General features: G+C 54.0%; 7 protein-coding genes across 7 annotated transcripts; 5 read left to right on the forward strand and 2 right to left on the reverse strand.

The window, feature by feature from the left end:
• Window positions 1-2,320: 2,320 nt before the first annotated feature.
• On the reverse strand, window positions 2,321-3,812 carry CCOS01_04562 (uncharacterized protein; the record flags this gene model as incomplete). The annotated part of the gene is made up of 4 exons (XM_060452743.1): window positions 2,321-2,494; window positions 2,551-3,313; window positions 3,372-3,552; window positions 3,620-3,812. 4 exons carry the CDS (start codon window positions 3,810-3,812, stop codon window positions 2,321-2,323), a joined length of 1,311 nt encoding a protein of 436 aa, XP_060316701.1.
• A 786-nt stretch (window positions 3,813-4,598) lies between these two features.
• CCOS01_04563 (RNA recognition domain-containing protein) lies at window positions 4,599-5,700 on the forward strand (the record flags this gene model as incomplete). Its single annotated transcript, XM_060452744.1, has 4 exons — window positions 4,599-4,647; window positions 4,698-4,823; window positions 4,885-5,000; window positions 5,056-5,700. 4 exons carry the CDS (start codon window positions 4,599-4,601, stop codon window positions 5,698-5,700), a joined length of 936 nt encoding a protein of 311 aa, XP_060316702.1.
• Window positions 5,701-7,171: 1,471 nt separating this feature from the next.
• CCOS01_04564 (uncharacterized protein) lies at window positions 7,172-7,610 on the forward strand (the record flags this gene model as incomplete). The annotated part of the gene is made up of 2 exons (XM_060452745.1): window positions 7,172-7,183; window positions 7,461-7,610. 2 exons carry the CDS (start codon window positions 7,172-7,174, stop codon window positions 7,608-7,610), a joined length of 162 nt encoding a protein of 53 aa, XP_060316703.1.
• A 3,886-nt stretch (window positions 7,611-11,496) lies between these two features.
• Window positions 11,497-11,757, forward strand: CCOS01_04565 (uncharacterized protein; the record flags this gene model as incomplete). The annotated part of the gene is made up of 1 exon (XM_060452746.1): window positions 11,497-11,757. One exon carries the CDS (start codon window positions 11,497-11,499, stop codon window positions 11,755-11,757), a length of 261 nt encoding a protein of 86 aa, XP_060316704.1.
• A 1,252-nt stretch (window positions 11,758-13,009) lies between these two features.
• Window positions 13,010-15,318, forward strand: CCOS01_04566 (uncharacterized protein; the record flags this gene model as incomplete). The annotated part of the gene is made up of 3 exons (XM_060452747.1): window positions 13,010-14,966; window positions 15,021-15,159; window positions 15,222-15,318. 3 exons carry the CDS (start codon window positions 13,010-13,012, stop codon window positions 15,316-15,318), a joined length of 2,193 nt encoding a protein of 730 aa, XP_060316705.1.
• Window positions 15,319-16,170: 852 nt separating this feature from the next.
• CCOS01_04567 (proteasome subunit beta type-7) lies at window positions 16,171-17,125 on the reverse strand (the record flags this gene model as incomplete). The annotated part of the gene is made up of 2 exons (XM_060452748.1): window positions 16,171-16,857; window positions 17,000-17,125. 2 exons carry the CDS (start codon window positions 17,123-17,125, stop codon window positions 16,171-16,173), a joined length of 813 nt encoding a protein of 270 aa, XP_060316706.1.
• An 892-nt stretch (window positions 17,126-18,017) lies between these two features.
• Window positions 18,018-22,987, forward strand: CCOS01_04568 (uncharacterized protein; the record flags this gene model as incomplete). The annotated part of the gene is made up of 3 exons (XM_060452749.1): window positions 18,018-18,110; window positions 18,186-18,840; window positions 18,894-22,987. The coding sequence occupies 3 exons, from the start codon at window positions 18,018-18,020 to the stop codon at window positions 22,985-22,987; spliced, it is 4,842 nt and encodes a 1,613-aa protein (XP_060316707.1).
• Between the last annotated feature and the right edge of the window lie 1,332 nt (window positions 22,988-24,319).

The raw sequence follows: 24,319 nt of genomic DNA on the forward strand, positions 1-24,319 counted from the left end.
TTGACACACAAATTAGAGCTACCGGATCAGGTCGTGGAGTTGAGGTGTTGGACACGTGTGGTTTTGTTAATGAGGACATGTTCGTCGAAGCTTCTTGTGTGGTATAAACAAGTACGTGGCTCGGGTATTAAAAGAATGATTTATGACGCTGCAGCTATCTTTGCGCACTCGTGTCCATTAAGCTTCTCAAACGTAGCAATTCGGTGTGTCTTTCGTGCGGTGTACTCAATCGCGAAATAGTGTGTGATGACTTTCGTGTTGCAAAGAAGCTGAACGATCTTGAGGCGATAAAGAAATTATGAAGGACTTGAGGAGTAGCGTAATCTGAGCTGCAAGAGCCGTGCATGGCATATTGAGGCCTGTATTACAAGCCTACTCGACAGCGGTCACTTGTGTGTAGGCTCGTGTAGTACTTTTTTTACCAACTTGCATACATCATGAAATATGAAATCCCACTCCAAAAGCGCGTCACGGAGTCACCATGCCTAAATCAAGATGATAATTCGAGAAAGGATTATAGCCCTAAGACGACTGTCGATTGACTAGCCATGGAGGCAGTATCTGGGTGAAGGAGAACCTGAAAGACGGCGTGTCATGGTCTAACCTACCGATTGTCTTGCGCTATGAGAACATAGCCTCGTTCATCCCCCTTTCTGCTACAACTGTCTTTACTGCTTCAACTGTCCGTAAAATGATCTGTATCTTTGATTATCTGGAGCATACGATTGGAGTTTTATACGGAGAATGAAGAAGTTCAAGAACATCATGATGTTGGCGGTGACAAAAGCAGCATAAATTTACACCTTGTACTTCTAAAGCGAAAGATTGTACGTTCCGTGCCTAGCCCGTTTGATAGAAAGCATACAGTATTCTGGGAATGTATCGTAGCATAATCTTGATGGCCAACGTTACAATGATGGGCGGTAGGCTTTTAAGCTATTCCACGTTCAAAACCATAGGGTCCGCTTCCCGTTTTCATATCTAGATAGGAACAATGCGTAGTGGATGAACCATCATACTCAAAAGGTATCCTCCTCTCGACTTAACGGGCGGCAGTAGACCTGTAGCAAACAATTTCGGTATATCACGTGGGTGCCTACTGCCTCCTGCCGTCAAATTCCCGTAGACTCCACGGAACCATGAACACACGAGAACGAATCACTACATCGGGAAGCCCATATAGGTCCCGTCGATTCTAATTCCGTCACCAACGGCAGCAGGCGCCTCACATGCCTGTGAGGTCAGGTCAAACTGCCGTTTGGCGGGATGGTTACGGGCGAGCCTCGTCGACTGGCTTAGCCTACACTAGGTTCCAGGTTCGAGTCCCAGCATGAGCACCAGAGATGTAGCCCCCGTTCGCCACCGGGGGGGTGAACTCTTTTGACTTCTCCAGCCTTTTTTTTCTCTTCTCTCTCCTTCTCTCCTAATACACGGGAATACACGAGTGTGGGGTGGGCTATATACTGATTCACCTCGGAAAATCCCAATAACAGCAAGAAAGGGAAAGTTGCCCAGAAGACAAAGATATTCGTAACCCAATGCCGAGAGCAGATTTACCGGGCTGTAGCTTGTGGGTTCGAATCCTAGAGGCGCCTTCTTTTGTCTTTCTTCCTGGTACTGTTTGATGCTCCTTGAAACCCCCTTTTCTACTTGGTCATTCTTGCAAGCTGTCATATCTCTCTCTCGGCGTTTCCTGTGAAGCGCCTTCTTGTCCTTGCCTTTGGCGCAAAACTGGGTATGGGCCCTAGAAGTCACGATGATATGCGGCCTTTATAATTTCGGAGATCGGGAACGCATGGATGGCTTATCACACAGCCCATGGTCTGAACCAGGAGAAAGCAGAACGGGGGTGCGTACGTATTTGGAAGATACTCGAATCTCACAGAACATGCAACATTCCCATATCGCAAGACTCATTTTGCCAGATGAGGTCATGTTTGATGGGCAAATGATGAATTTCAATTCTCCATGGAGTAGTCTTGCAAAGGCCCAAAGTCACGTACACACATCGTTTTGAACATACAAATCTTAGTACAAGCTGACATCGTTGCTCGAAATGGCTCAGAATTGTCCGAGAACATATTCGTATATCAAAAAGGCTACAGTGATCGGTACAAGATATATTTACAGATAGGCATGGCGAGTGAAGGAAGACTGGTGGACGCATAAACTCCAATGGCACATTTGATATTTATGTATTGATTGAAACGATGAAGCCTTCTTTACCAAGCCACCCAAACTCCACTTTTGATGCACAGCGTACGGAAATATTCCACCACATATTGACTACTTACAATACCAGGTCTTCCATCTCTTTAATCTACATATCCTTGGAGCGCATCTTCTTGAGACGCAGTCCACCCTCAAAGACACCGCGGTCAACAGCAGCGGCGACGGTGAGAGTGCCGCCAATGATGGCACAAAGGCCGGTCAAGAAACCAGTGAATGTTTTGGCGCGCTCTTCGCGGTTGATGACCTTCATAGGAGAAATATCCTGGACACGTTCGTGTGAGTGAAGGAAGTCGAGGACGCGGGTATGGAGGAACTTACGTAGGAAAAGAAGACTCCCGGGATGCCGCCACGAGAGTGGAGGCGTTCCTGGTGTCCTTCGGCAGAGTCATCGCCGCCAGCCAAGCTGCGCTTGTGGCTCGTGACGGAGTATTGGTGAGTCTCGACGCTGCCGTCACTTCCCTGGCCAAGAAGACCGAGGCCAGAGTTCTCCTCCTCGGGGTTGGATCCCTTCTGCCAGTTGAGAGCGAGGTAGGAGGTAGGCACGATCTTGACAAAGTACATGAAATTGTAGTTGGGGTCGTTGGTCTCCTGGTGGGTGTTGTCGAGAGGGTTACCGTGGTGGTTCGTCCACGCAGCGGCGCGCTTGCCCATCTTCTTGGTAACGGTGTCAGGCAGCTGGGGGCCGAAGCGCAGGGAGTGAACAGTGTGAGTGAAGTCGTGCTGGGCATCGGAGGGGGTGTCCCAGTAGTTCTTGAGGTCGTGGACGTGCATGTTTCCGTTGCTGAAACTGCGGCCAGGGGCAAGGTGGAAGTTTCCGACGACCTTGTTGACGCGCAGGTTACCCTCGATACGGCAGCCCTCCTGGCGCTGCTCCTCCAATCGCTCGGCGTAGTGCTCGCGCGTGCACTGCTCGACGTTTTCGCCCTTACCGAAAGCCCACGAAGCCTGCGCGTACGCCTCTCTGACTTCCTCGCATGTGTTGCAGCATCCGGCCTTTTGCGCGTTCGCCGGTGACGGGGCGCCATAACAGGGGCCGCAGTAGTTGGGGTCCAGGTGCTCAGCAGCCTCATCACGAGAGTGACTGCCGGAAGGTGTTAGAAAAAGCTCCTCGGCAGGAGGCGACATTTGCAGTTACTTACAGATCCAGGGCCTTGATGTCAATGACACCACCACCCTCCTTCTGGGGACGAAGGCGAACCTTGTTAATACCGTGCTGAACGCCGTGCTGTTGCTCGCCAGAAACATCCATGACGTCCAGGGTGAGGAGCTCGCAGGGCATCTTGGGGAAAGTCATGTTGAGATGGATCTCCATGCGCTCGCCTGTTACCGGGTACACATTAGCTCCTACTGCCCGTACAGATTAGGAGAGACTGCCAGGGCTTCATACCTCTTCCCTTGTCCACGATCAACTCGGGGTGGATCTCTATCCTCCGGTAGTCAACCCATTCTCCCCAGGCCAGCCAGAAGACCACGATCAGCGACACGATAGTGACAATTCCACCAGACGTTGTGCGGATGCGTGCTTCGTCGACTGTCTTTGTGAAGGCGTCGAGCCTTGTGAATCTCGATTTTGCCGGCATGGTGAGTTCGGGGGGAGGAGTGTGTTATCAAGAGCTGTCGATCTCTATGGCGAGTTTGGGGTAGCCTCGTAAGCGTTGTGAGAAGAATCAACGGGAGTAGGCCAAAAGTCGTACTTTCGCAACAATGCGCCAAGCAGAATAACGCTAAAAGGAGTGGCGGAGAGGTAAAAGGTGATATCAGGAAGTGAGAGACCCCGCCTGAACCATGAGAAGAGAAGGTCGACGCGAGAAAGTCGAGTTGGAAGCAAGGTAGGAGGATTGGATCTCACAAAGCCTTGGGAGTTGCGCAAATCCAAAGTAAAGTAGAGGCCACCTTCACTCGTTTTCTGGCCACGCAGCCCGTCCACGGTCCAGCTCTCAATTGCGCTAAAGGTGCATCTTGTCAGGGGTCTCGCACGGGGCGGGCGGGTCCGGGTCCCTGGGTAATTGTCGGCCGTTGGCCAATGGAAGATGCCGTTAGACCACTAGAAGCAATCCAGAGTCAGATGGCTCGTGCTTAAGCTGCGCGGTTCCCGTCCCCACTGTAAAATCCCAGCCTGGTAGTCAAGGCTGGAGAATGCAGTGCTTTCTGATCCAAAAGGCAACCTCCAAGAAATCATCACCGTTGCGCCGCCCTTCGACTGAATCAAATTGATACCCACGACACTTTAAATCGAGGATTCGATACCGAAAGAAGAGAACGCTGCGAATTGTCCAACGAACGCGATACCCAACGTCCCTTTGACCGCCTTGGCGAGCGCGTACTGAGCGAGTCTTGTGTGCCGACCATCGAACCTTCATACCGTGATGTCGAAGCCGCCTTCCAGAGTTGTCTTCGTGGGCAATATCCCCTATGGTAGGAACGAATTTCCCACAAGACTCTATGTATCTAACCAATTGTCCTAGGCCTTTCCGAGGAGCAGATCAGCGACATCTTCAGCAGCGCCGGCAAGGTCCTAAACTTCCGCCTAGTCTACGACCGCGAAACCGGACGGCCCAAGGGTTTCGGCTTTGCAGAATATCCAGACAATGGTATTTCTCAGGAGAACCCTACTGCTCTTAGAACCTAGACTTGACTGACTATACGGCGCAGACTCCGCAGCATCGGCTGTCCGCAACCTCAACGACTATGAGATTATGGGAAGGAAACTTAGGGTCGACTTTTCCAACGAGGGCGGCAGTGACGACAACAATGATAGCCACGGACACGTACGTATAGAGATACAGCCCCGCATTTGAAGTTGGAATCTGACAATGGAAACAGGGCCGAGATGGCGGCAACCCCTCCCACGCCTCGAACGGATACAACCCTGTCGCGCCGCCGATGCAGTCGAGTACGCTGCCTCCTCTCCCAGCCGGCAAGGAGCTGCCCCCGAACGTCACAGCAACCGACGCCATCTCACGGACTCTCAACACCCTTCCCCCGTCTCAACTCCTCGATATCCTCACACAGATGAAGGCGCTGGCCTCTACCGACCCCGCCAGGGCGACGGAACTTCTCCAGCAGGCACCGCAACTGGCATACGCCGTCTTCCAGGCTCTCCTGCTCATGGGTCTGGTGTCTCCCGAGGCGATCCACTCCGTCATCGAGCCTGGCGGCGCGCCCCCGGCGCCCCCACCGCAGGCCGCGCCGATCGGTTACCCGCCACAGCCCACCCCCGGCTTCCCGCCGGTCCCCGTGATGGGAGCTAACAACACCCCGCCTGTCGCCGGCACGCCGTACGCGCCTCCCCCGCAGCAAGCTCCCTATGGCGCACCCCCGCCGGTTGCTGCACCTCTGGGTCAAGACCCCGACGCTCTCATGCGGCAGGTTATGGAACTGCCGATGGAGACGATCAACATGCTCCCCGAGGCAGAGAGACAACAGATCCTGGCGCTCCGCGCAAGCTTTGGTGGACAAAGGCGATGAGCATGGTATACTTGCCCTGGTGCATGTGCGAGCTGTGGTGTTCAGCTTACGAGCTTGACATCGCTTGGAGCAACCCAGGACTACTATTTTTGGGCAGACACGTCACTCTGATCGATGGTAAAGACTTGAGATTGAGAAGATGTGGGGTCCCCCCACGTCCACAGCTTCTATACTAACTCCGAACATCCCACCTGGCTCATGGTAACGAAACGGAACCTTGCGGATGGTTGCTTCGTGAGCAAAGAGGCTCATACGAAGCTATTCTTAGAGGAAAGCTACCCTTGTAGGGACCAGATGAGGGGCTCAATGGGGTCTTTGCCAGATAATTGCCCCTCCAACAACCACCTTAACCACTCTACTTTACTCACCCAAATCATCACAAAACGACTTTCTACCGATCATTTAGCATCTGAGCCTCGGTAGGGCCTGAAAAAACACGGGCGTGTGGGGAGGCCGGAAGGTGGCGTTGAATGATGGATGGCGTATTTTTTTGAGAGCTGCGCCTCGATTCGCAGCAGTGGCGGGGCCGAAAGGTCTTTTTTGTGTTTTCTAGCAACCAAGTTTTTCTTCTCCTAGAGTGCGGACGAGGCAGATCACGAGGAACAAAAAAAACCAACGCGGCCAAGTCTAAATATACCACACTTTACACTCGAAAACGAGCTGAGCATCTTGTTCAGCTCAGAGAAAAACTTTATTTACTTTCCGGTGTGCCGTTGACGCAAGCTGGTGGGGGGAAGGCGAAAGTTGACGACGAGACCGGCCACCTGGCCAACAATGGTTTGCTGCGGCTCATGGAAAATGCGACGTGAAGGATAGGTAGGACAACTATAGCACATCTTTGCCACGACCTTTAGCTGTAGAACAAACAAGATCACTTTTGTAAACGGTTTCAATTCATTGCTGTCCATCCGTCTTAAACGGCGTGTGGCTTTGATACTCTTTGCAAGATGAGATAAGAGATATATACCAAAAGAAATAAATAAAATAGATACCGGGACAATGTTTTTTCTTAGGGGGGGGGGGTGGTGTATCCGATACCGACAAGCAACTCTAAATGGCAAAGAAAGATGCCCTGTAAGGCGACTGGAGAAGCTGGGTTTCAAAATGCCTACAGAAACAGGTTTCTACTGATAGGACAAGTTGACTGCACATTCGTACGGGTGTAGAATGCTGGGTGGAGCAGCACTCCGCGGCGGACAGGATTTGGCCGTGATGGGACTGAGTTTTGTCTGCGGAGAGTAAGTACTTTACTCAAGATATCTCATGCATCGCACCCGGTCTTCCTGGCCCTGGCAGAGGTATATGCCGGGGCCTAGCGAGGAGGGTTTTACATCAGACATTGGATAGCGAGTATCTTCGACTTCCCAAGTTCTCATTCGCCGCCGCCCGCCGCCACGTACATGGCTGCACTCAAGGTGACGGGAGAAGGGGGGGGGGGGGGTGATATCATGTTTCTGTGGCAGTTATCACTATGCGCGCCACAGTGAGTCGTGACCAGACGAGAGAACTTCATGCGGCCAAGGAAGAGAGACTTGCTTTGTGTACTGCGATATGGGGTGCGATTCGGTGGGATGAATCGGCAGCTGTAACCGGGGGCCCATCCTTTCAAAATCATGTGGCTTGGTAACCTTGGCCGGAATGGTGGGAGTTGGCAAGCGAAAAAAAAGATGGGACGAGATACGCTGAAGTTTGAACAATGTTGGACGGAATTGCAGTGAAGTTCTAGACCTCCCCTAAGGATTAACGACGTCCATCGCTAGAACTTTAGTTCGCCACTCCAACACCACCCGCCGCATCGCGGCCGTGTTCGATGCGGTACACGAGCCACGCGAGCAGTCAACCCTCGTATTGGAAAAAAAGAGTGTCCAATAAATGTGGTGCTCTGTGGGTGGCCCCATTCGTGCTTCTGAGTCGGGAGCGAAACAAGCCACTTGTCTCACAGAAGCTAGAAGCCCATCGGGAGAGTAACGTCGTTCCTGAATCTTTTGCACTTTGCATGCAGGGGATTGTGGAGGAGGACGGAGAAGAAGGAAAAAAAAAATGGGGGAGGAGGAAGAGGAGGAGTTCTTTTTGTCAGAGAATGTCAATGGGCAGAACATCCGAGTCCGTAGCGAATGCGCCGTAGGAGCTGTGTCTCCCTATGCATTCGTGCCACACTCTTGTGTAGGAAAAGGAGGAGAAAATTGACCTTTCAGAAAAGGAATGATTTTTTTTACTCACATGGCGGAAGCTGCAAGTTGGGGGAGTCTTCACGTTCTATCATTGGTCGCGTCCACATAAACCGTTAAAATGGGTTCATCTGAGGGCACCCCAAGTGCAACGAATGAACGAACGACAGAGGCACCGACAGAAGGGATGATGGCCGCAGGCTGAAACGACCTGACAGGTTGTTATACATACACGGTATAGTACCGTAAGTCTGATGGTTGTTGAAAGTTGTCAGTGACATTGAGTTGTGAATGACGAGCATGGATACAGCCGAAACCCCGATTACTCAGGTAGAGACCGCGGCTGGCAATGATGGGACCGCGCATCTGCGTATTCTTCGCATCTTTTGCAGAGGTCGCCGTCAACTGAAGTGTGCTCGGTAATTGGTGCATCGTCACGGCTGCTTTTGGGTGTTTGTTGACGCGGCCTCCAGGATCGACGTGGGAGTGAGCCGCCGTGTAATTTCCCCAGCCGAAAGAAGGTTGAGTTTTGTAAATTTCCCGTCCTTGAATTGGCAGTCCATGTAGGTCATATGTTGGCAGAGAAATTTTCGAGGTGTAATCCTCCGTGACTCCGTACCGTCTTGGGCAGTCTTCCTTCTTGATTCTTGCCGGGGAAACAAAAAAGAAGGGTCCCGGACCATGCCCCATAGACCATAGGAAGGCTATTGGCAATTGCAGCGGCACTGCATGTTGCAACGTCGCACTAATAAGGTTGTATGTATCCATAGGAAGAAGGTCGTAATGAGCGCGGTCCCCAAATGGCACATGTCTTACCTGCTGGGAGGTACTCCGTACGGATAGGTACCAATATCGAGTACCAAAGTAGACGAGAAAGCAATTCAAAAGTTCAAAAGAAGGTTTTCCGACGATGCTTCGTACTCTGTTGGTTCATGGGATGAGCCAATGAAACGCGGGGATGACTTCCCAATCCAGGGGCATCACGCTGCAGAGAGCGGGAAGCGAAATAATTAGAGCCCCCTCGGAGTGGAGGAAAAAGGAGGGCAGGCGGCAGGCGGGACATGTGCCATGTGGGATTCGAGAGAAAATTGGGAGGGAAATAAATGATGCTGACAGGCTTGGAGCGGATATGAGAGGGGATGCTGTCGTCCGTGAGGCCATCGTCGATTCGTCATGTGCGACCTATTGGTTTCTGCTTTGATTGTTTATGTTGTTCTGGACCGTCGCTCCGTGGCATGTGGCTCCGTTTCTTGGGGGGAGGGGGGATTGCCAATTGGTTTATTTTGGCGTCCGTTCCTTTGTTGTTGATGGGGCTGCTTGCTGGGAAGTTGCTGCTCAAGCCCTTCCAGCATCCAGGTCGAACCGTCAAAGACCCAAGGGTGCGTTCCATTGGGGGTTCTCCCGTTGACGAGTGATTCGCGAGTGGACGGGACCGACGATCAAGACGACACATCGCCATGTCTAGTTGATGGAGGATGCTCCGTAGCAGCTCCGTAAATCTAGAGCTGGCGTCCGTTAGTGTAAACGGTTAGGCAGGGTAGGTGGAAAGGTACTGGACGGTGGGCCTTTAGCAGTAAGATAATCTCCATCGTGGACATGGACAGTCGTCGCACAACAACATTTTGCACAGCAACGATGCGGATAGCTGTTTGTGCATAACAGCGCCCGGCCGTCTTGGTAAGGTAGGCCGAGAAACAGCAGGGAAGAGATGTTGGAGAGGAAGAGAAGAACAGAGTTGTGTGGTGTTGCGCCAGGCGTTGATCTCTCGATGAATGGTCCAGATTTCTGGCGCAGCGTGTTCTAGCCTGGGTCTTCGCCCGTGTTAGTGCAGCGACAATGTTACTAAAGTTAGGTCTCCTGGCCATCCGCTAATAAGGAAATGGAATGGAATGACGAGAAACGCACTTCAGTCCGGGGCAGCGTGCGGATACCTCGTATGCACTATTCCCTCCCCTCTAGCTACCTAGCATAGTGCTCAGTGCGTGGGTGCCTTAGTAAAGCCCGGGCATGGGAAGAGCTCCGTCAGGTTCAGGACAGCTCAGAAGAAAGCTGAGTCGAGGATGCCGCTAGAACGGCTCTTGCTTAGATAGGCAGTGATGAGCGACACCTGAAGCCTGGAGCCTGAGGGAAGAGGCTGTTGCGCTTCCTGCGTGCCTATCTGTTAAAGTTCCTCCCATCCCGCCCGGGAATGCCTTAGGTGCTTAAAGTAGGTTGATGGCTGGGCTATTCTGGGCGATTCTTATTGCTGCAGGAACTGTACTCCGTACTCTAAACCGGGAAGAACGAGAAGGAAGCGGCAGTGGAAGCGGGAATGACCGGTGGCAGGGCTGTTACTTCCAGGCTGAAAAGCTGTTGCTTCCCATTCCAACTTCTGGCCAACAGACTCGGGAAGGTACGAACCGAATACCTTACCTGCCAACTCACACCATAGATGATACAAAAAAACCGCGATTCCATGATTATTAGGTAAGGCACCTCAGGTAACCTCTATGTTGAAGAAGGAAATGCATTCCCTTTGGTCTTTCTTTCTCCGTTCAGTGTGGCAACTGGCGACACGAGATCATCACCTCATACCAAGGTGCGCAAAGGAAGCGCAGCTTCCGTACCGAAGATGGTTGTGTCCTTTGCCGTTATGCATGTCAAAGCAAGCCCACCTGACGTGCTCTACGATCTACACCCACCGCATCTTTCATCATGGCAACGAAGGACGTACATAAACTCATGAAATAAGGTACAGGCAGGTGCAGAGACGAGAGGTACGGACAAGGCATACACTCCTGCTATGCACCTAGGCGCGGCTCCCACGTTGACCTGAAGATGACTATGCCTTAGACTCTCACGTATGTTGACGACCAAACCGAGCGCGTACCTGACTGAGCATTGAATATCAGCCATACCTAAGGTAGACTCACGTACAGTATACAGTCCCGGGCTGCTGATTGCCACCGAACCTCGGGTCACAATGTCCAAGCCACCTACACAATCGGCGTGAACGTGGTCGTCGACGGTCTAGAAGGAAAACGGAGTGTGGCGCGCTACCTACCTTACGATTTGCTACGGACGACGACGCATTGGCATTAATGAACAAGGTGACAGCGACAGAGAAGAACTGGAGACGTCCCCGTTTCCAGTTGAAGCGCAGGGTCGCAAGAGGTCGCAGGGCCAGCCGCCACAGGGCTTGAAAGGTTGAAGGAGGGGCGTCACGGGCGGAAGTAGAGACCTTGCACCTTGCAGGGCCAGCAAGCAGGGATTAGACAGGGACGAGCGACAAGACAAGAAAAAAGGGGAAATTTGGGTCTTGCTGTTAGTGCATCGTGTTGCTATGCGATGCCATCCAATGACTGTTGTGTACCTGCACCCCAGACAACGCCATCGGCAGACGGCCAGCCATGATTTACAACTGCAGACACTAAGGGGTTTCAATAAGTGATGCTGCTGCTGCTGTACCTTACATAGGTACGAATACCTACATACCTTGATGTACCTAAGCACTGGGCTGCGTAGAAATGCATATTCTGGCTGCTTATGCGCGTGCAACTTTCACCGGTTGTTCCTGCTGTGTTTCGTGGGCGTCCGCCTGTGATGCCATCCCCTGTTGTTGCCCCTGCTTCCGTGCGGCGTGCCTCGCATGGGGGGCCCTGGCGCCGTCGTGGCTGCGGATACATGTGGTCGTGCTAACTCATCCCTTGAACGTACCGCGGTACGTATCCCTACCCTCTACCGGTCTCGATGCCCGTGCTCCCAAGTGAGAGGCACCCACCTCAGGATTCCCATTCAGGAGCGTTCCTACCGTCTTGAGTATGGGAACGTGAGGTGTCGAATGGAAGGTGCTTTCCATCTTTACGGTACCTTACGGAGCACTGATGTCCCTGTATTAGCGTCGCGTTAGGTGCTAGACTCAACTCAGTCTGTTCCTTGCGTCCCCACGATTGGCCCAATAACACCCTATCCCAGTTGACAAGTGGAAAGTCACCTCTGAGTCCTCTCCCCTCCCTAGGGCCCCAAAGTGCCCAAGTGCCCCCCCTCTGGGAATTCAATCCAATCCAATTCAATCCAGCTGCACCATTGCACTATTGCACCACAACCAGTTCCAGCCCGGGGCGACTCAAGTGCATTGCTTCTTTCCCTCTTTCGTCTCCTCGTTCATCCTCTTTCGCTTGCCTCCCCCGGCCGTTTTGGCACCTGCTCATCACCCCCCCCTCGTATCCGATTCTGGGGGGAAACAGAGATCGCTTCCATTCTTTCTTTCCCGCTTCTCGTCTCGCTTCCTCTCGACCTTTTCTCTTTTTCCCCCCCTTCCCTCCTAGGCTCCCCCCTCCCCTCCTCGTGTCCGTGTTCCATCATCTGTTCCTCGCGACAGATCGGGACCAATCCTTAGCACAGGCGTCGAAAGGAACCGTTTCCAGCTGCTCTCGGCCTGAGACCTCTTGCTACTTACCTTACTGAGCACCAAGCACCGGCCGGCCAGTTTGAATAAACCTCAGGTTACCTCAGGTTGTCTCTCGATACCCTCGAATCCTCTTCTTTTTCTTCCAACACTCTTTTCGTCTTTCGACCTTTCCCACTTGGCTGCTGCGCCTTCTTTGTTATCCGCCAGACCGCAGTGCCTAAAACGGACGCCCGCCTCCCGCTACCTTAGTGCGTACTGCTTGGATTCTAAGAAAGAATACTCTACCGATCCTCGAACCTGTTTATCCATCTGCAACACCAACTGAAAGGAAAGGCCCCCACGACGACATCCTTCCCAAAATATTCGACCTCAGATTCCATTTCTGCTTCTTCTTTCGCTCATCTTCGACCCGCATCGAAACTTTCTCCCGTTTTCGAGCGTCTAACCAATCCTGACCTCATTGTCCTCATGCGCGGTTGGTAGCATTCTCGGCAGCCACACCATCAGCCGGCCATCGACCTGTTATTCGACCTCTATGTGGCATCCTCCATTCTAGACTGACGCCATAACCGATCCTTCGGCTAAGACACGACCTGCACCGCCAGGATTCCAACCACCGACCACTTCTTAGGCTCGCCCGACCGTTCATTCTATCTGTTGTCGACTTCCCCAACGCATACGAGACCTGTAAAACAGCTGCATCGCATTGCATGGGAACTTAAAGTAACACGCGATTCGAAATCGACCGACCATGTCGCCGCAACGCCCAAACTTCATCGACCTTCGGGCGCCCTCGAGCATGTCCAACGTTTCGAGACCTTTGCGATCCCCTAGACTCCATGTCGCAGGCGAGGCACCCCCGGAATTGTCACCTCTCGATGCCTTCGCTCTTCAGAGTCGCCTGTTGGCGAGGCAGCTCCAAGCTGCCGCGAGCGGCGAAGGAAGGCGCATGAGCAGACTGCCACCTCTGACGACTGAAAGTCCTTTGGTCGTACAGGGCCGATCAGACTACTTTCGCTCTATGTCTAATGATTCAGGATCCGACGAGATGCCACTTCCTGAGCTTCAAAACCCAGGATTGGGACTTAGAACCGAGGTAGAGGACGCCTTCCCGTCTGAGAAAGATCGACCGGTCTCGGTGCACCCTCGAATGAGCCGCATTCCGCCTACTCCCGACGAGAACGAGCCTCTCCCAACGCCCCTGCCCGACATGATGCGTGGACGAGTATTGGATTCGATGGAGGAACACCAGGATGAGACGTACTTTGGCGCAAGAAGAGAGCAGTCCCCTACGCCAATGGAACACCCCACGAACGACTCTCACTTGCAAACCTCGCCTTCACGAAAAGATCATTCACTACCTCTGCTCTCGCCAGCACGGTCACGCGAAAATTCATTAAATGGATCGCCCGGCAAGTCAAAAGGACACTCGTTTGATGGACCTGGCTTGGCTCCTCCGCGACCGAGCTTCACAGCACGATCGGCGACCTCCATGTCTTCTCCCCTCGAAAATACTAGCGACGACATGAGCAACTCTGTTCAATCGTTGCCCCCGCGCAAACTTTCAAGTTGCAGCGCTTATGCGGCGTCAAATGCGTCACCCAACCTGAACCCAGGTCCTTTCCAACGCTCACCTTCCGTGTGCTCCGACGCCTCCATGCCATTACCGCGACCATCCTTCAACTTTTCGAGGCCCATGAGCCGAGCCGGCACACCTGGTTTGGAGACCCCAACGCGTCAGGCCTCATCCGACAGCCAACCGTCATTCATGTTTGCGAATGACGACTCTGCCAATACTCCTGTTAGCATGAACAGCGAGGGCTTCCCCGACCATGTGCATGACGATGGCAAGGCCGCTCCTTCGTACATTTATTCCAAGTACTCACTTCCCCGAGGCAAGATCGTGCAGCGATCTGTTCCTCTCGACCCTCACCCGCAAGCTTCCTTTCAATGGGAGCAGCCCGTGACTGCTCCAAGCAACGTGCAAGCTATCCAACGCGGAGCACCCCCATCTCCGCCAACTCGGCCATCTAGCTCAGCAGAGCCCGATAACCTCAGCTTGGGCAAGCCTTCCTTCGAGCAAGGAAAGCGCAGTCTCGATCGTGGTGGCCCGGCCCCGCAGCCATCCCCCAATCCCAGCCGTCCATCGACCGAGAGCCGGGCTTCAGAGGAGGATTCTCGGGGTCGTGCCCTTGTTTCTCAGGCCCACGATACTGCTGCTCGTGGTCAGACTGCCATGTCAACTACCACCAGTGATTCTAACAGCACTGTCAAGGCGGCTCGCTCATTGGCATCAGGTGCCCCGACAGCTTCAGACATGTCTCCGGAGGATCACCTAGCCAAGGGTATTGAATGCCATGAGAATGGCTCAGTGAAGGAATCCACCTACCATCTTCGCCATGCAGCGAAGGGAGGCAACCCGACAGGTATGCTTCTGTATGCGCTGGCATGCAGACACGGCTGGGGTATGCGGCCCAACCAGCGGGAGGGTGTTGAGTGGCTGCGTAAAGCAGCTGAATGTGCCAGCCTTGAAATCGCTGATGACGAGGACCATGTCAAGGAAGGAAAGTTTGTGGATGCCATGGAGAGAAGAACTCGTAAGGCACAGTTCGCACTCAGCATCTATGAGTTGGGTGTGAGCCATATGAATGGATGGGGTATCGAGCAGGACAAGGCTCTTGCCCTGAGATGCTTTGAGATCGCTGGATGTAAGTTGAGATTGCATGTTCTTGACGGATTCATGAAGCTAATGGTGTGAACAGCTTGGGGCGATGTAGATGCACTGGCCGAAGCAGGCTTTTGCTACGCTCAAGGAGTTGGCTGCAAGAAGAACCTTAAGAAGGCCGCTGGCTTTTATAGACAAGCTGAGGCCAAAGGGATGAACATGGTCGGCAACAGCTGGTATGTTTTACATGTAGCCCTCCAAGGGAACGGAATATTGGTATTGACAAGCGCCATCACAGGATTCACAAGTCAAAGTACAATGACGAAGACAAGCCTGCCAAGAATGCCCGCAGCAAGTCGAGGACGCGCACCATGTTCGGCATTAAGACTGGCTAGCGATGAGTCTTTTTGAAGTTCTTTTTGCGCGGAGCGTCTAGCGGCATTTCATGGATCATGACCACTTGCATCAACACATCACCTTCATACCCCGCATCTTCGGAGTTTCGGAAGACTGGCTCTGCGGAGTGCAGCTGTTTTTACTGGGCATTTAAAAACTCAGAGGCTAGGAATTGTGCCATTTTCTGTATTCAACGAGGTCTCAAAAAGTGTGACCTAAGGGAGGGGGGGGAATAAGGACGCCTCTCCCTACTTTGTTCTAACAATGTGTGCGAGGGATTTGGGTCCTGGAGAGGCTCTGGGTTTGTGACATAGGGACAAAAAAGTGATGGGTCCTTTCTGCGTGTCCAGACCTTGATCGAACATACCCTTGATTCCTATGTATATACCACTTTTGTCTTTTTTATTCTGGGAGGGAAGCAATGGCTCTCTTCATAGGGTACTTCATGGGGATTCCTTTTGTCGTACAAAATGCGTCTGCCTACCCAGTTGCGGTAGTGTAGCCAATGGATCAAATTTTTCGAAATCAAACTGTTGAGCAACCACTTTGAGTTGGCACGAACTGCTAGCAAGAGGTCGAATGGCCGTACTATGTCAAGAGGAATGGATGTTGACCAAAGTCTTGTGGAAGCATCCACAGTCAATGGCTATCGAAGCCCCTGTTAAGTAAATTATCGATGCTGTTCCATGTCAAAATAGTGATGGGAAGTTGGCACTTTGGGGGGAAACGGTTTGCGTCAGTCTCGTCTATTGCCATCATTGTATTGGTACAGAATCTTCCCGATATGGGAGTACTTCATTTAGCACGTCTTAAGAACCCCCACCTCCAGTTGCCTCGTAAACATCATGCATCTAGGTATCAACCTCCATCGCTTCACCGGCCGGCACCTCCGTTACGCTCACGTAGCGGCCAATCTCGTTCTTCTTGATAATCTTCTCGTTGAGCACGGCCGTGGTGCCCTTCTGGAAGGCGTAGCTCTTGAGCTTAGCGCTACGCTCGTTGGGCTTGACGAAGCCGCGCTTGAGGGTGGTCTTGTCCTTTGTGATGATGGCGACGTCGACGTTGCTTCCGGAGCCGAGATCGTTAAAGATACCGGCCTGGATGGCGTCGCTGGCGAGCTTGACGGCCTCGTCCTGGGTCAGAGACGGCTTCCACTGGGTCTCGAAGACGGACATGGCGGCCAGGGAGCCGGAGCCCATGGTGACGTAGGGGAGCTTGTCGGTGGAACCGTGGGCGTGGACGGTGAAGAGGTGGGTTCCCGTGGGGTCGACGCCGGCGACGACGAGGTAGGCACCAATGTGGCCCTGGTACTGGAAGAGGTGCTGCTTGAGCATGGTCATGCAGGTGACGACGCGGGGCTTGCGGCCCGTGGAGAGGGCGTGGAGCTCGAGGTTGGAGGATATGATTGCCGTGGTGAACTCGGTGTCGGCGGCGGTACCGGCTCCTGCACACCAAATCTGGGGAGCGATGTAGTGCAGCTTTTCGCAGTTCTTGTCGGCGACGATGGGACCGGAAGTTGCTCTTGTATCGGCGGCAATCTAGAGTGCACCTCGCTCTGTTAGCTGCTGCGGTTGAAGGCGAGGGATGCTATCGGGGTGGGAGAGGGGGGGGGGGGGACCAGGCGAATCCCAAAGGTTGCCATCGTTGCTCAAAGACGTGAATCGAATGGAGGGTACTGACCACAACACCGCCGTCGAATATGCATCCTACGATGGTGGTACCTGTGCTCGTCGCCTTGGGGAGGGGGACACCTCGGGCGTGGAGGGCCGCATTGCGGTTGTAGTTTGAGAAGTCGAAGCCGGGCATCGTTGCTGCTGCCTTATCTGGAAACCCCGGTCGCTATCCTATGTATGTGAGAAACCGTCGAATTCGTTCAAATAGTTTGTGGTCGTCAGTCGTGGCAGTCGAAGTTGGGTCCGAGGAGAAGTCGTCGAGAGATGAGGTGGGGATCGAGTGAGGTTGAAGGTGGACGCGGTAAACGGTAAGGTAGAGCTGGATGACGAGGCTAAAAGCTGCCTTCGATGGTCGTTGCCGCTGTTTGGGGGGGCCTGGGAGCTCCTGCACGCCTGCAAGGCACCCTGACATTCGACGGAGCTTGCCAGAGGCAGCAGTGATTGGATAGAGAGAGCCCCAGATCTGAGCTAAACCGAAGCTCACCGCACGTGACTGGAACATTTGGAGGGATTGGCAGGCGACCGGCCGGGGAACGGGGGGATGGGCCAAGCAAAGAGCTGGGAATTTTTAGGTAGCCATTCCTCAAAAAAAGTCCCAGGCCAAAAGACGAGCAACAGGTGCAAGATTCTTTTACGCATCTCGACTGGCGCCTGTCTCTCTGCTTTGCACCCAATTGCATCGCGTTTCCACGTGTGGGACGTCATAATACTTATTTCCTTCCAGATTTGAGGCGATTAGCCAGGCCTCATCCAGCTATTTTCCTTCTCTTTATCCCATAGCTGCCGGTTGCGACAGCAGCAAGATAGCCAAACCTCGTGGCTCAAGCAACAACACCCCCCAAGCTGAGTGCAGCGCGAAGCACCCTAACAACAGCAAGATATAGAAGAGGGGCAACAAGAAGACGAAAAAGAAAAGAAGCACAAGGGGAAAACTCTTATCAACAAACGCGACCCCTCCAGCGAATGCGAAGGACCACCCTGACTTACACGTCCTCCCTCCACAAGCCGGTCACGTCGCAACAGTCATGGCTTTCAGCTTCGCGAACCAAGGAAATGCCACGGCCGGAGGAGGAGGAGGACTGACTCAAGGCCCCGAGCTGGAGGTGATCCAGACCGAGGTGAGATCTGGTCACCGACACCGTCGATGCCGCTGTCTTTTGAAAGTTCGAGGCTCACCATGTAAATCTATTCAGGCGCTTGGTTTCAAGTCGATTGCAGGCGACGCGAAGCTCCGACTCACATCCGCCTGGTCCCCGCCGCCCGCCGATACCGCCTCGCTCATCAGCATCGCCTCCCGCCGAGGCCTCGTCGCCGCCGCCGGACCCGACGGTATCACCATCACCTCGACCGACTCCGTGCGCAAGGGCTTTGAGGGTGAAAAGGAAGGCGATTCCGATGTCCGCGCGTTCCAGCCGCAGGGCAAGCTGCCCATGCCTATGAGGGTGTCGCAGCTCGCCTTCAGCGCCGACGAGAACTACCTGATCCTCTCCGCCGAGAGCGGAGGCGGTCTCGCGGTATACGAAGTGGAAAGCCTGCTCCAGGGTGCCACGAAAGCTGCGTTCGAGCTTGCGACGAACGGCGAAACTTTGAGGGCGCTCTTCCCGAACCCCACGATCGAGAAGGCGGAACTGTGCGCCATTGTGACGAATAACGGCAACCTGCACATGGCGAACCTGAAGGAGAGGTCAGTCAGCAATGCTCTGAAAGCACAGGTTAGCTGCATAAGCTGGAGCACAAAAGGAAAGCAGCTGGTGGCGGGCTTGGCGGACGGGACCATTTTCCAAATGACCCCTGAGGGTGAGGCCAAGGGCGAGATCCCGCGGCCATCAAACGTGTCGAATGCTCACGGTAGGTTCTCGAGCTGACGGAACGCGCAACCATGCTGAACTAATTGACTACAGTATCGTCTCTGACTTGGCTGGAAAATCATCTTTTCCTCGCCATCCACACATCAACTTCGGAGTCCCCGCCAAATTCAGTATACCATCTCATTACAAGGAAGCTGCCATCAGATTTCACTTTCCAGAAGCTGAACGACCCCGTCGACCCGTTTGGCGCCGAAAAGCCGCCTCATCACTCAATATTGAGGCTCAAGGAATTCCCTCCCAACCTTTCAGATCTCCTCATCGTGGCATCGACCGTCTCCCCAGACATCGGCCTCCTCAGTAGGGCGAAGTCACCCCTGACCTCTGATCATCCAGTCGACACCGCCGGCGTCTTTACCACAACAGAACTGGCCGATGACTCGAAACGTGCCTCTCTGCCCATGAATGACAGCTATGAAAACACCATCCCCATCGGTGTTGCCCTTGATCTCTCAGCCAAGGACAAGGTATACAAGCCCTTGCCCGCCGATGAAGAGATTGAAGATTCTCCCGGCCCAGTGCCGGGTTTGTGGGTGCTGAACAATGAGGGTGTACTGAGTTCATGGTGGATTATCTACGAAGACTCCATCAGGCAGGGCACGACATACCCTGGCATGGCCGCGGTTGATACTTCCGCGCCCCCTGCGGGCGCATCCAGCTCGACACCAGCAGCAGCACCGGTGACGGCCCCAGCTTCGAACACATCAGCATTTGGCGCTCCTTCGAGCACCCCGGCCTTCGGTTCGGCATCCGCCTTGGGCTCAGGCCAAAAGGCCTCACCGTTCGGTTCCAGTGGATCCAAGATCCCTACATTTGGTGGCTCGTCAGCCCTGGGATCTAAGGCTTCACCATGGGGCGCTGCGACGACGTCTTCCGCCGCTCCCGCCGCTCCCGCCGCTCCCGCAGCCTCTGGATCTACGTTTGGCAGCGGTAGCCCCTTTGGGGGCAGCTCAGCTACATCTGGCTCTCCTTTTGCTCAGGCCTCCGCAACAAAATCAGCGTTCGGCACTGGCGGCTCTTTCGGAAGCCCTTCCGCCACAACTCCAGCTGCAAACAAATCAGCGTTTGGCAGTGGTAGTACCTTTGGGGCCCCTTCCGCTGCTTCATCGGATGCACCCAAGTCGACGTTTGGTAGCGGAAGCGCCTTCGGGACCCCCTCTGCTACGCCATCGGCTGCACCCAAGTCAGCGTTCGGCAGTGGCAGCGCCTTTGGGACACCAGCTGCTTCCTCATCAGGTCCGGCGTTTGGCCAGCCTTCATCAGTCGGTTTTGGTCAGTCGTCGTCGCTTGGACAGAAGTCCTCTCCATGGGCGTCAGGCGGAGCATCTGGTGCGAACACGTCTGCGTCACCGGCGTTCGGCCAGCCCAGTAGCTTCGGAACATCCGAGAATAAGAGTGTGTTCGGCGGTGCATCAGCAGCCAAACCTGCACCTGCGTCTGGGGGATTCTCTAGCTTTGCTAGCTCTGGTGGCTTTGGTTCCCTTGCAAATAAGGGCAACGAGGGTGGTAGTGTTTTCTCCAGCAAGACTTCGTCAAGTCCATTCGGCTCTGGGGGTCAACTGGGCACGGCTTCTAAGGATACCGCGTTCCCTCCCCCGAGCTCGACTGGCCCAGCGACTAGCAATCCCTTCAGCCAGCCTTTCAAGTTGGGAACCACCTTCGAGGCAGATCCCTCTGCCAAGGACGATGATGAGAAGCCTTCTACCCCTGGCGGATCCTCTCTGTTTGGCAGCAACTTCGGCTCTGCACTGGGAAGCGCCGTGACGAAGACTCCTCCTAAGGAAACGACCACAGAATCGAACGAAGAAACACCGAAGCCCAAATCGGTCTTCAGCCTTGGCCAATCCACAACGCCGAAAGAGACTCCAGCGCCTTCCAAATTTGGTTTCCCACCGACTTCAACATCAGCCCCCAAAAGCGGCTTGTTTGGATTCCCTTCTCAGCCAGCGACTGGAGGTTTGTTTGGTTCTGCGAAGCCGGCAGAGAAGACACCAGAGGTCAAGACCGAGTCCAGCACTCCTCTTCCCCCTGATACGACTAGCAAAAACTCATATCCTCTTGGTGATTCCTCGTCTTCTTCGGGTACCGGAAATGTTCCTTCAGACAGTGGAAGTAAGGCTTCACCTCAAGTGGACAATGCGCCTCTGCCTCCCGATTTCCTTACTACGCCAAAGGCAACGTCAACGAAGGCAGCCAGCGCTGCTCCGCTACCGCCTGATTTCCTCAAGCCTTCAAAGCCACAGGGAAGCACTACTCCGGCCGACGAAGCTCCTCTCCCACCCGACTTCCTCACGCCCAAGCCTGGCAAGACCGCAGTGTCTGCCACGCCTTCGGCGGCGCTTCATTTGCCAGCAGACGACCAGTCCTCGCCCGAGGAGCTTGAACGGCCGAAATCTACTGCACCTGCTGCGGCTCCGGACTTCCTCAAGATGCCCAAGCAATCTTTGTCGTCGGCAACGTGGTCGTCTACCCCTCAGAACACGACACCTGCAGTAGACGATGCTCCGTTGCCGCCAGACTTCCTCACTAAGCCCAAGGAGCCTGTCTTCCCCTCCATTCCGACTGTGCCTGATAGTGAGCATGACACCGATCTTGAGGATGAGGACGACGATGATGAGTCTGAGGGCAGCGGCGTCATTGTCTCCAAGGATCAAAGCCCATCCATGACGGCGATGACCCCTACGGCGGGCATGACCCCGCAAAGCTCGTTCGGTGGTGTTAGTAGCAGCACCTACTCCGTTCCACGGACGGAGGAAGAGAGACCGCGGGCATCGTTGTTTGGTGACCTGAGCCGCAATGCTCCCATGTTCCCCCGACCGTCCCAAACCAGCCCTCGCTCTCCCAGCCCAGTCCGTGGTGCTGTGCCAGGCCGCATCATGCGCCAGGAGTCTGCTCGTTCGGTTAGTGCCCCGGGCATGGCATCTCAGATTCTTGCAGCCCAGAAAAAGCAGCCTCCGCAGATGGGGTCATCCATTGTCGGGAACAAATCCAATGATGATCACTTCATTGCTCAGCAAAGACTTGCGCGCCAAAGGCGGCAGGCCGAAGAGACCAGGGCGCTGGAGGACGAGGAGGATGATGAGATTCAGAAGATTCTTGCTTCCAAGATCGAGCCCACACTAAAGCTTGATGACTTCATCGCCCACTCAAACGTTGTGCCGTCAGCCAAGGAGACCATCCCGGCCCAGGTGGAGGCAGTGTATCGCGACATTAACTCGATGATCGACACCCTTGGTCTGAATGCTCGCTCTCTTGCCAGCTTTCTCATGGGGCACGACATCGGATTCAAGGCCGGGGGTCGACGCAAGCAAGATCTCGAGAACCCAGACAGTTGGGTTCTCTGCGAGATTGATGAGCTCGGAGAAGTCATTGACAGATCTTTGGCTCAGGACCTCGAGGATGGTCGTGTTCACGACGTTGAAGAGAAGCTTGAGGCGTGCAACGAGCTCGCCCGCGAAATGTCTCGCCTCCGATCAAAGCAAGATGATCTTAAGAAGATCATTATGGTGAAGACGGACCCCGACCAAGCCGACATCAGCCGCTCTCTGCCTCTGAGTACCGAGCAGGCAAGTCAGCAGAACGAGCTGCGTCGCGAATACACAAACTTCACCAAGCTCCTCGCCGAAGCCGAGGAGGCCTTGACGATCCTGAAGACCAGAATCGCCGCCGCAAACAGCGCATCTGGAAAGGGCACCTCCAACATGCCTACCGTCGAGGCCGTCATGCGGACCATTGGCAAGATGACCAGCATGGTGGAGAAGCGATCCGGCGATATCGACGTCCTCGAGAACCAGATGCGCAAGCTCCGCTTCTCGTCGGTCAACAGCCGCGAGGGCTCTCCAATGGTCACGCCCCAGAGGAACAGCCGTTCCATCCTCTTCTCGCCCGAGCGATCTGCAGTGATGGCGTCGCCCGGAACCCTGCGTAACTCCATGGTGTCCTCCGTGGCCTCGTACGGCGGCCGCGGCGGCACGGGCACGCCTCCGCGCAAGAAGCTGAGCGGGTTCAGCGGGGAGGAGAAGTCGGAGTTGATGGCGAAGCGGGCCAAGCGCCAGGCTGTGCTGAACAAGCTCAAGGCTAATGTCGAGAGGGCGGGCGTGAGCGCGTGGGCGATGGAGGATATTGAATGATGGATTCTGTGGTAAAGGGTGCTGAGGCTGGTGAGTCTTTGTTGGCCCCCATTCCACGGGGTTTAGGAGTTTCGGAATGCAACACGGGGCATATGGAATAGTGAAGCGGAGATAGTGTATGGCATAATGTACAAAAATCAAACATTCATACTAGAGCTGTGTTGAAGATTGTGACTTGCATGAGTTGGTTTTTGGGCTGGAAGGCATCACCTTTATATGACGTGACCCGTCGGTTCATGCCCACTGTCACCTTGGGCCAGTTTCTTAAACGAACCTTCTTTTCTCTCTCGTCTTTCTAAGGTCAATGTCGAGTTCTTTTTGGAAAGTCCCATCGTTATAATGTCGTGTCGTACCTAAGGTAGACATGAATGGTGGATAAGCCGCTTGCGCATGCGTGTCGACTTGTCTCATGATGTTCAGCTTCCACGTTCTCGTGTATCCACCTAGGTCTTTTCCGTTTTACGTTTCTCCCCTGCAATCCAATGTCAATCTAAATATGTGCAACACACGGGCGAGTCTCCGTTGCGTTGAATCGGAGTGAGTTTGAACCAATCTGGCGACAAAGTGCAAGCCAGGCGGAGATCTTCGGAAGATCACCTCCCCTCGGTCGGAGGCCCCCGGTTCGTGGTACCGAAGCGGTAAATCTGCCGAAGATGGATGGAAGATATCCCGGCTGCGGGATATCGGGACGGGGTGGGAGCGGCCCCCATGGATCCGCTTCGTGTCAGTGAAATGCCCTTGACGTCACTTCTTAAAAGTGTCCTTTGAGAACTTTGGGACCATAGGGTTGCTGGCGCAAGTGGAAACCTCCTTGACACTTTGCGATATTGTCCTCATAAAGTGAACGGTTCCTGGGATGCTCGATGGAAACCTGAGATGCTTTGAATACCTAACCTGGATGATGGACGGGATATCAAAGTCAGGGAACATGGCAGTAGATTAGGGCAGCCTTTCTTTCCCCGGATTTCCACGAATCGCACAGTCCACATGAATAGATAGAGCAGGGTAGATTGGGCGTATTAGCATCGTTCCAAATATGTATTGTGAGTATGTCACTGATTCTCATTGAGGTACATCACCCAAGGACACATTGGCAAAGTTTGGACATGGAGGCTTTGGGACTGCTTTCGCAGCAAGACATTTGGACTAGGACTGGGGACAAGCCGCGGGCAGCTTATGAAGAGGGAGCCGAATGGAAGTTGTGCAAAAACCATTGAATACCGTCGCTGAGCCATGTCTTTTGAAAACACCTGACATTAATGCCGCCCGATCTACCGTTCGTCGTTATCGCGTTTGTGTAGCCGGCCAGCAACATCAAGTTGTTGATTTTTT

Source organism: Colletotrichum costaricense (genome assembly GCF_030867565.1).
Source record: "Colletotrichum costaricense strain IMI 309622 chromosome Unknown Scaffold_4.1, whole genome shotgun sequence".
In the NCBI taxonomy this organism is placed as follows: domain Eukaryota; kingdom Fungi; phylum Ascomycota; class Sordariomycetes; order Glomerellales; family Glomerellaceae; genus Colletotrichum; species Colletotrichum costaricense.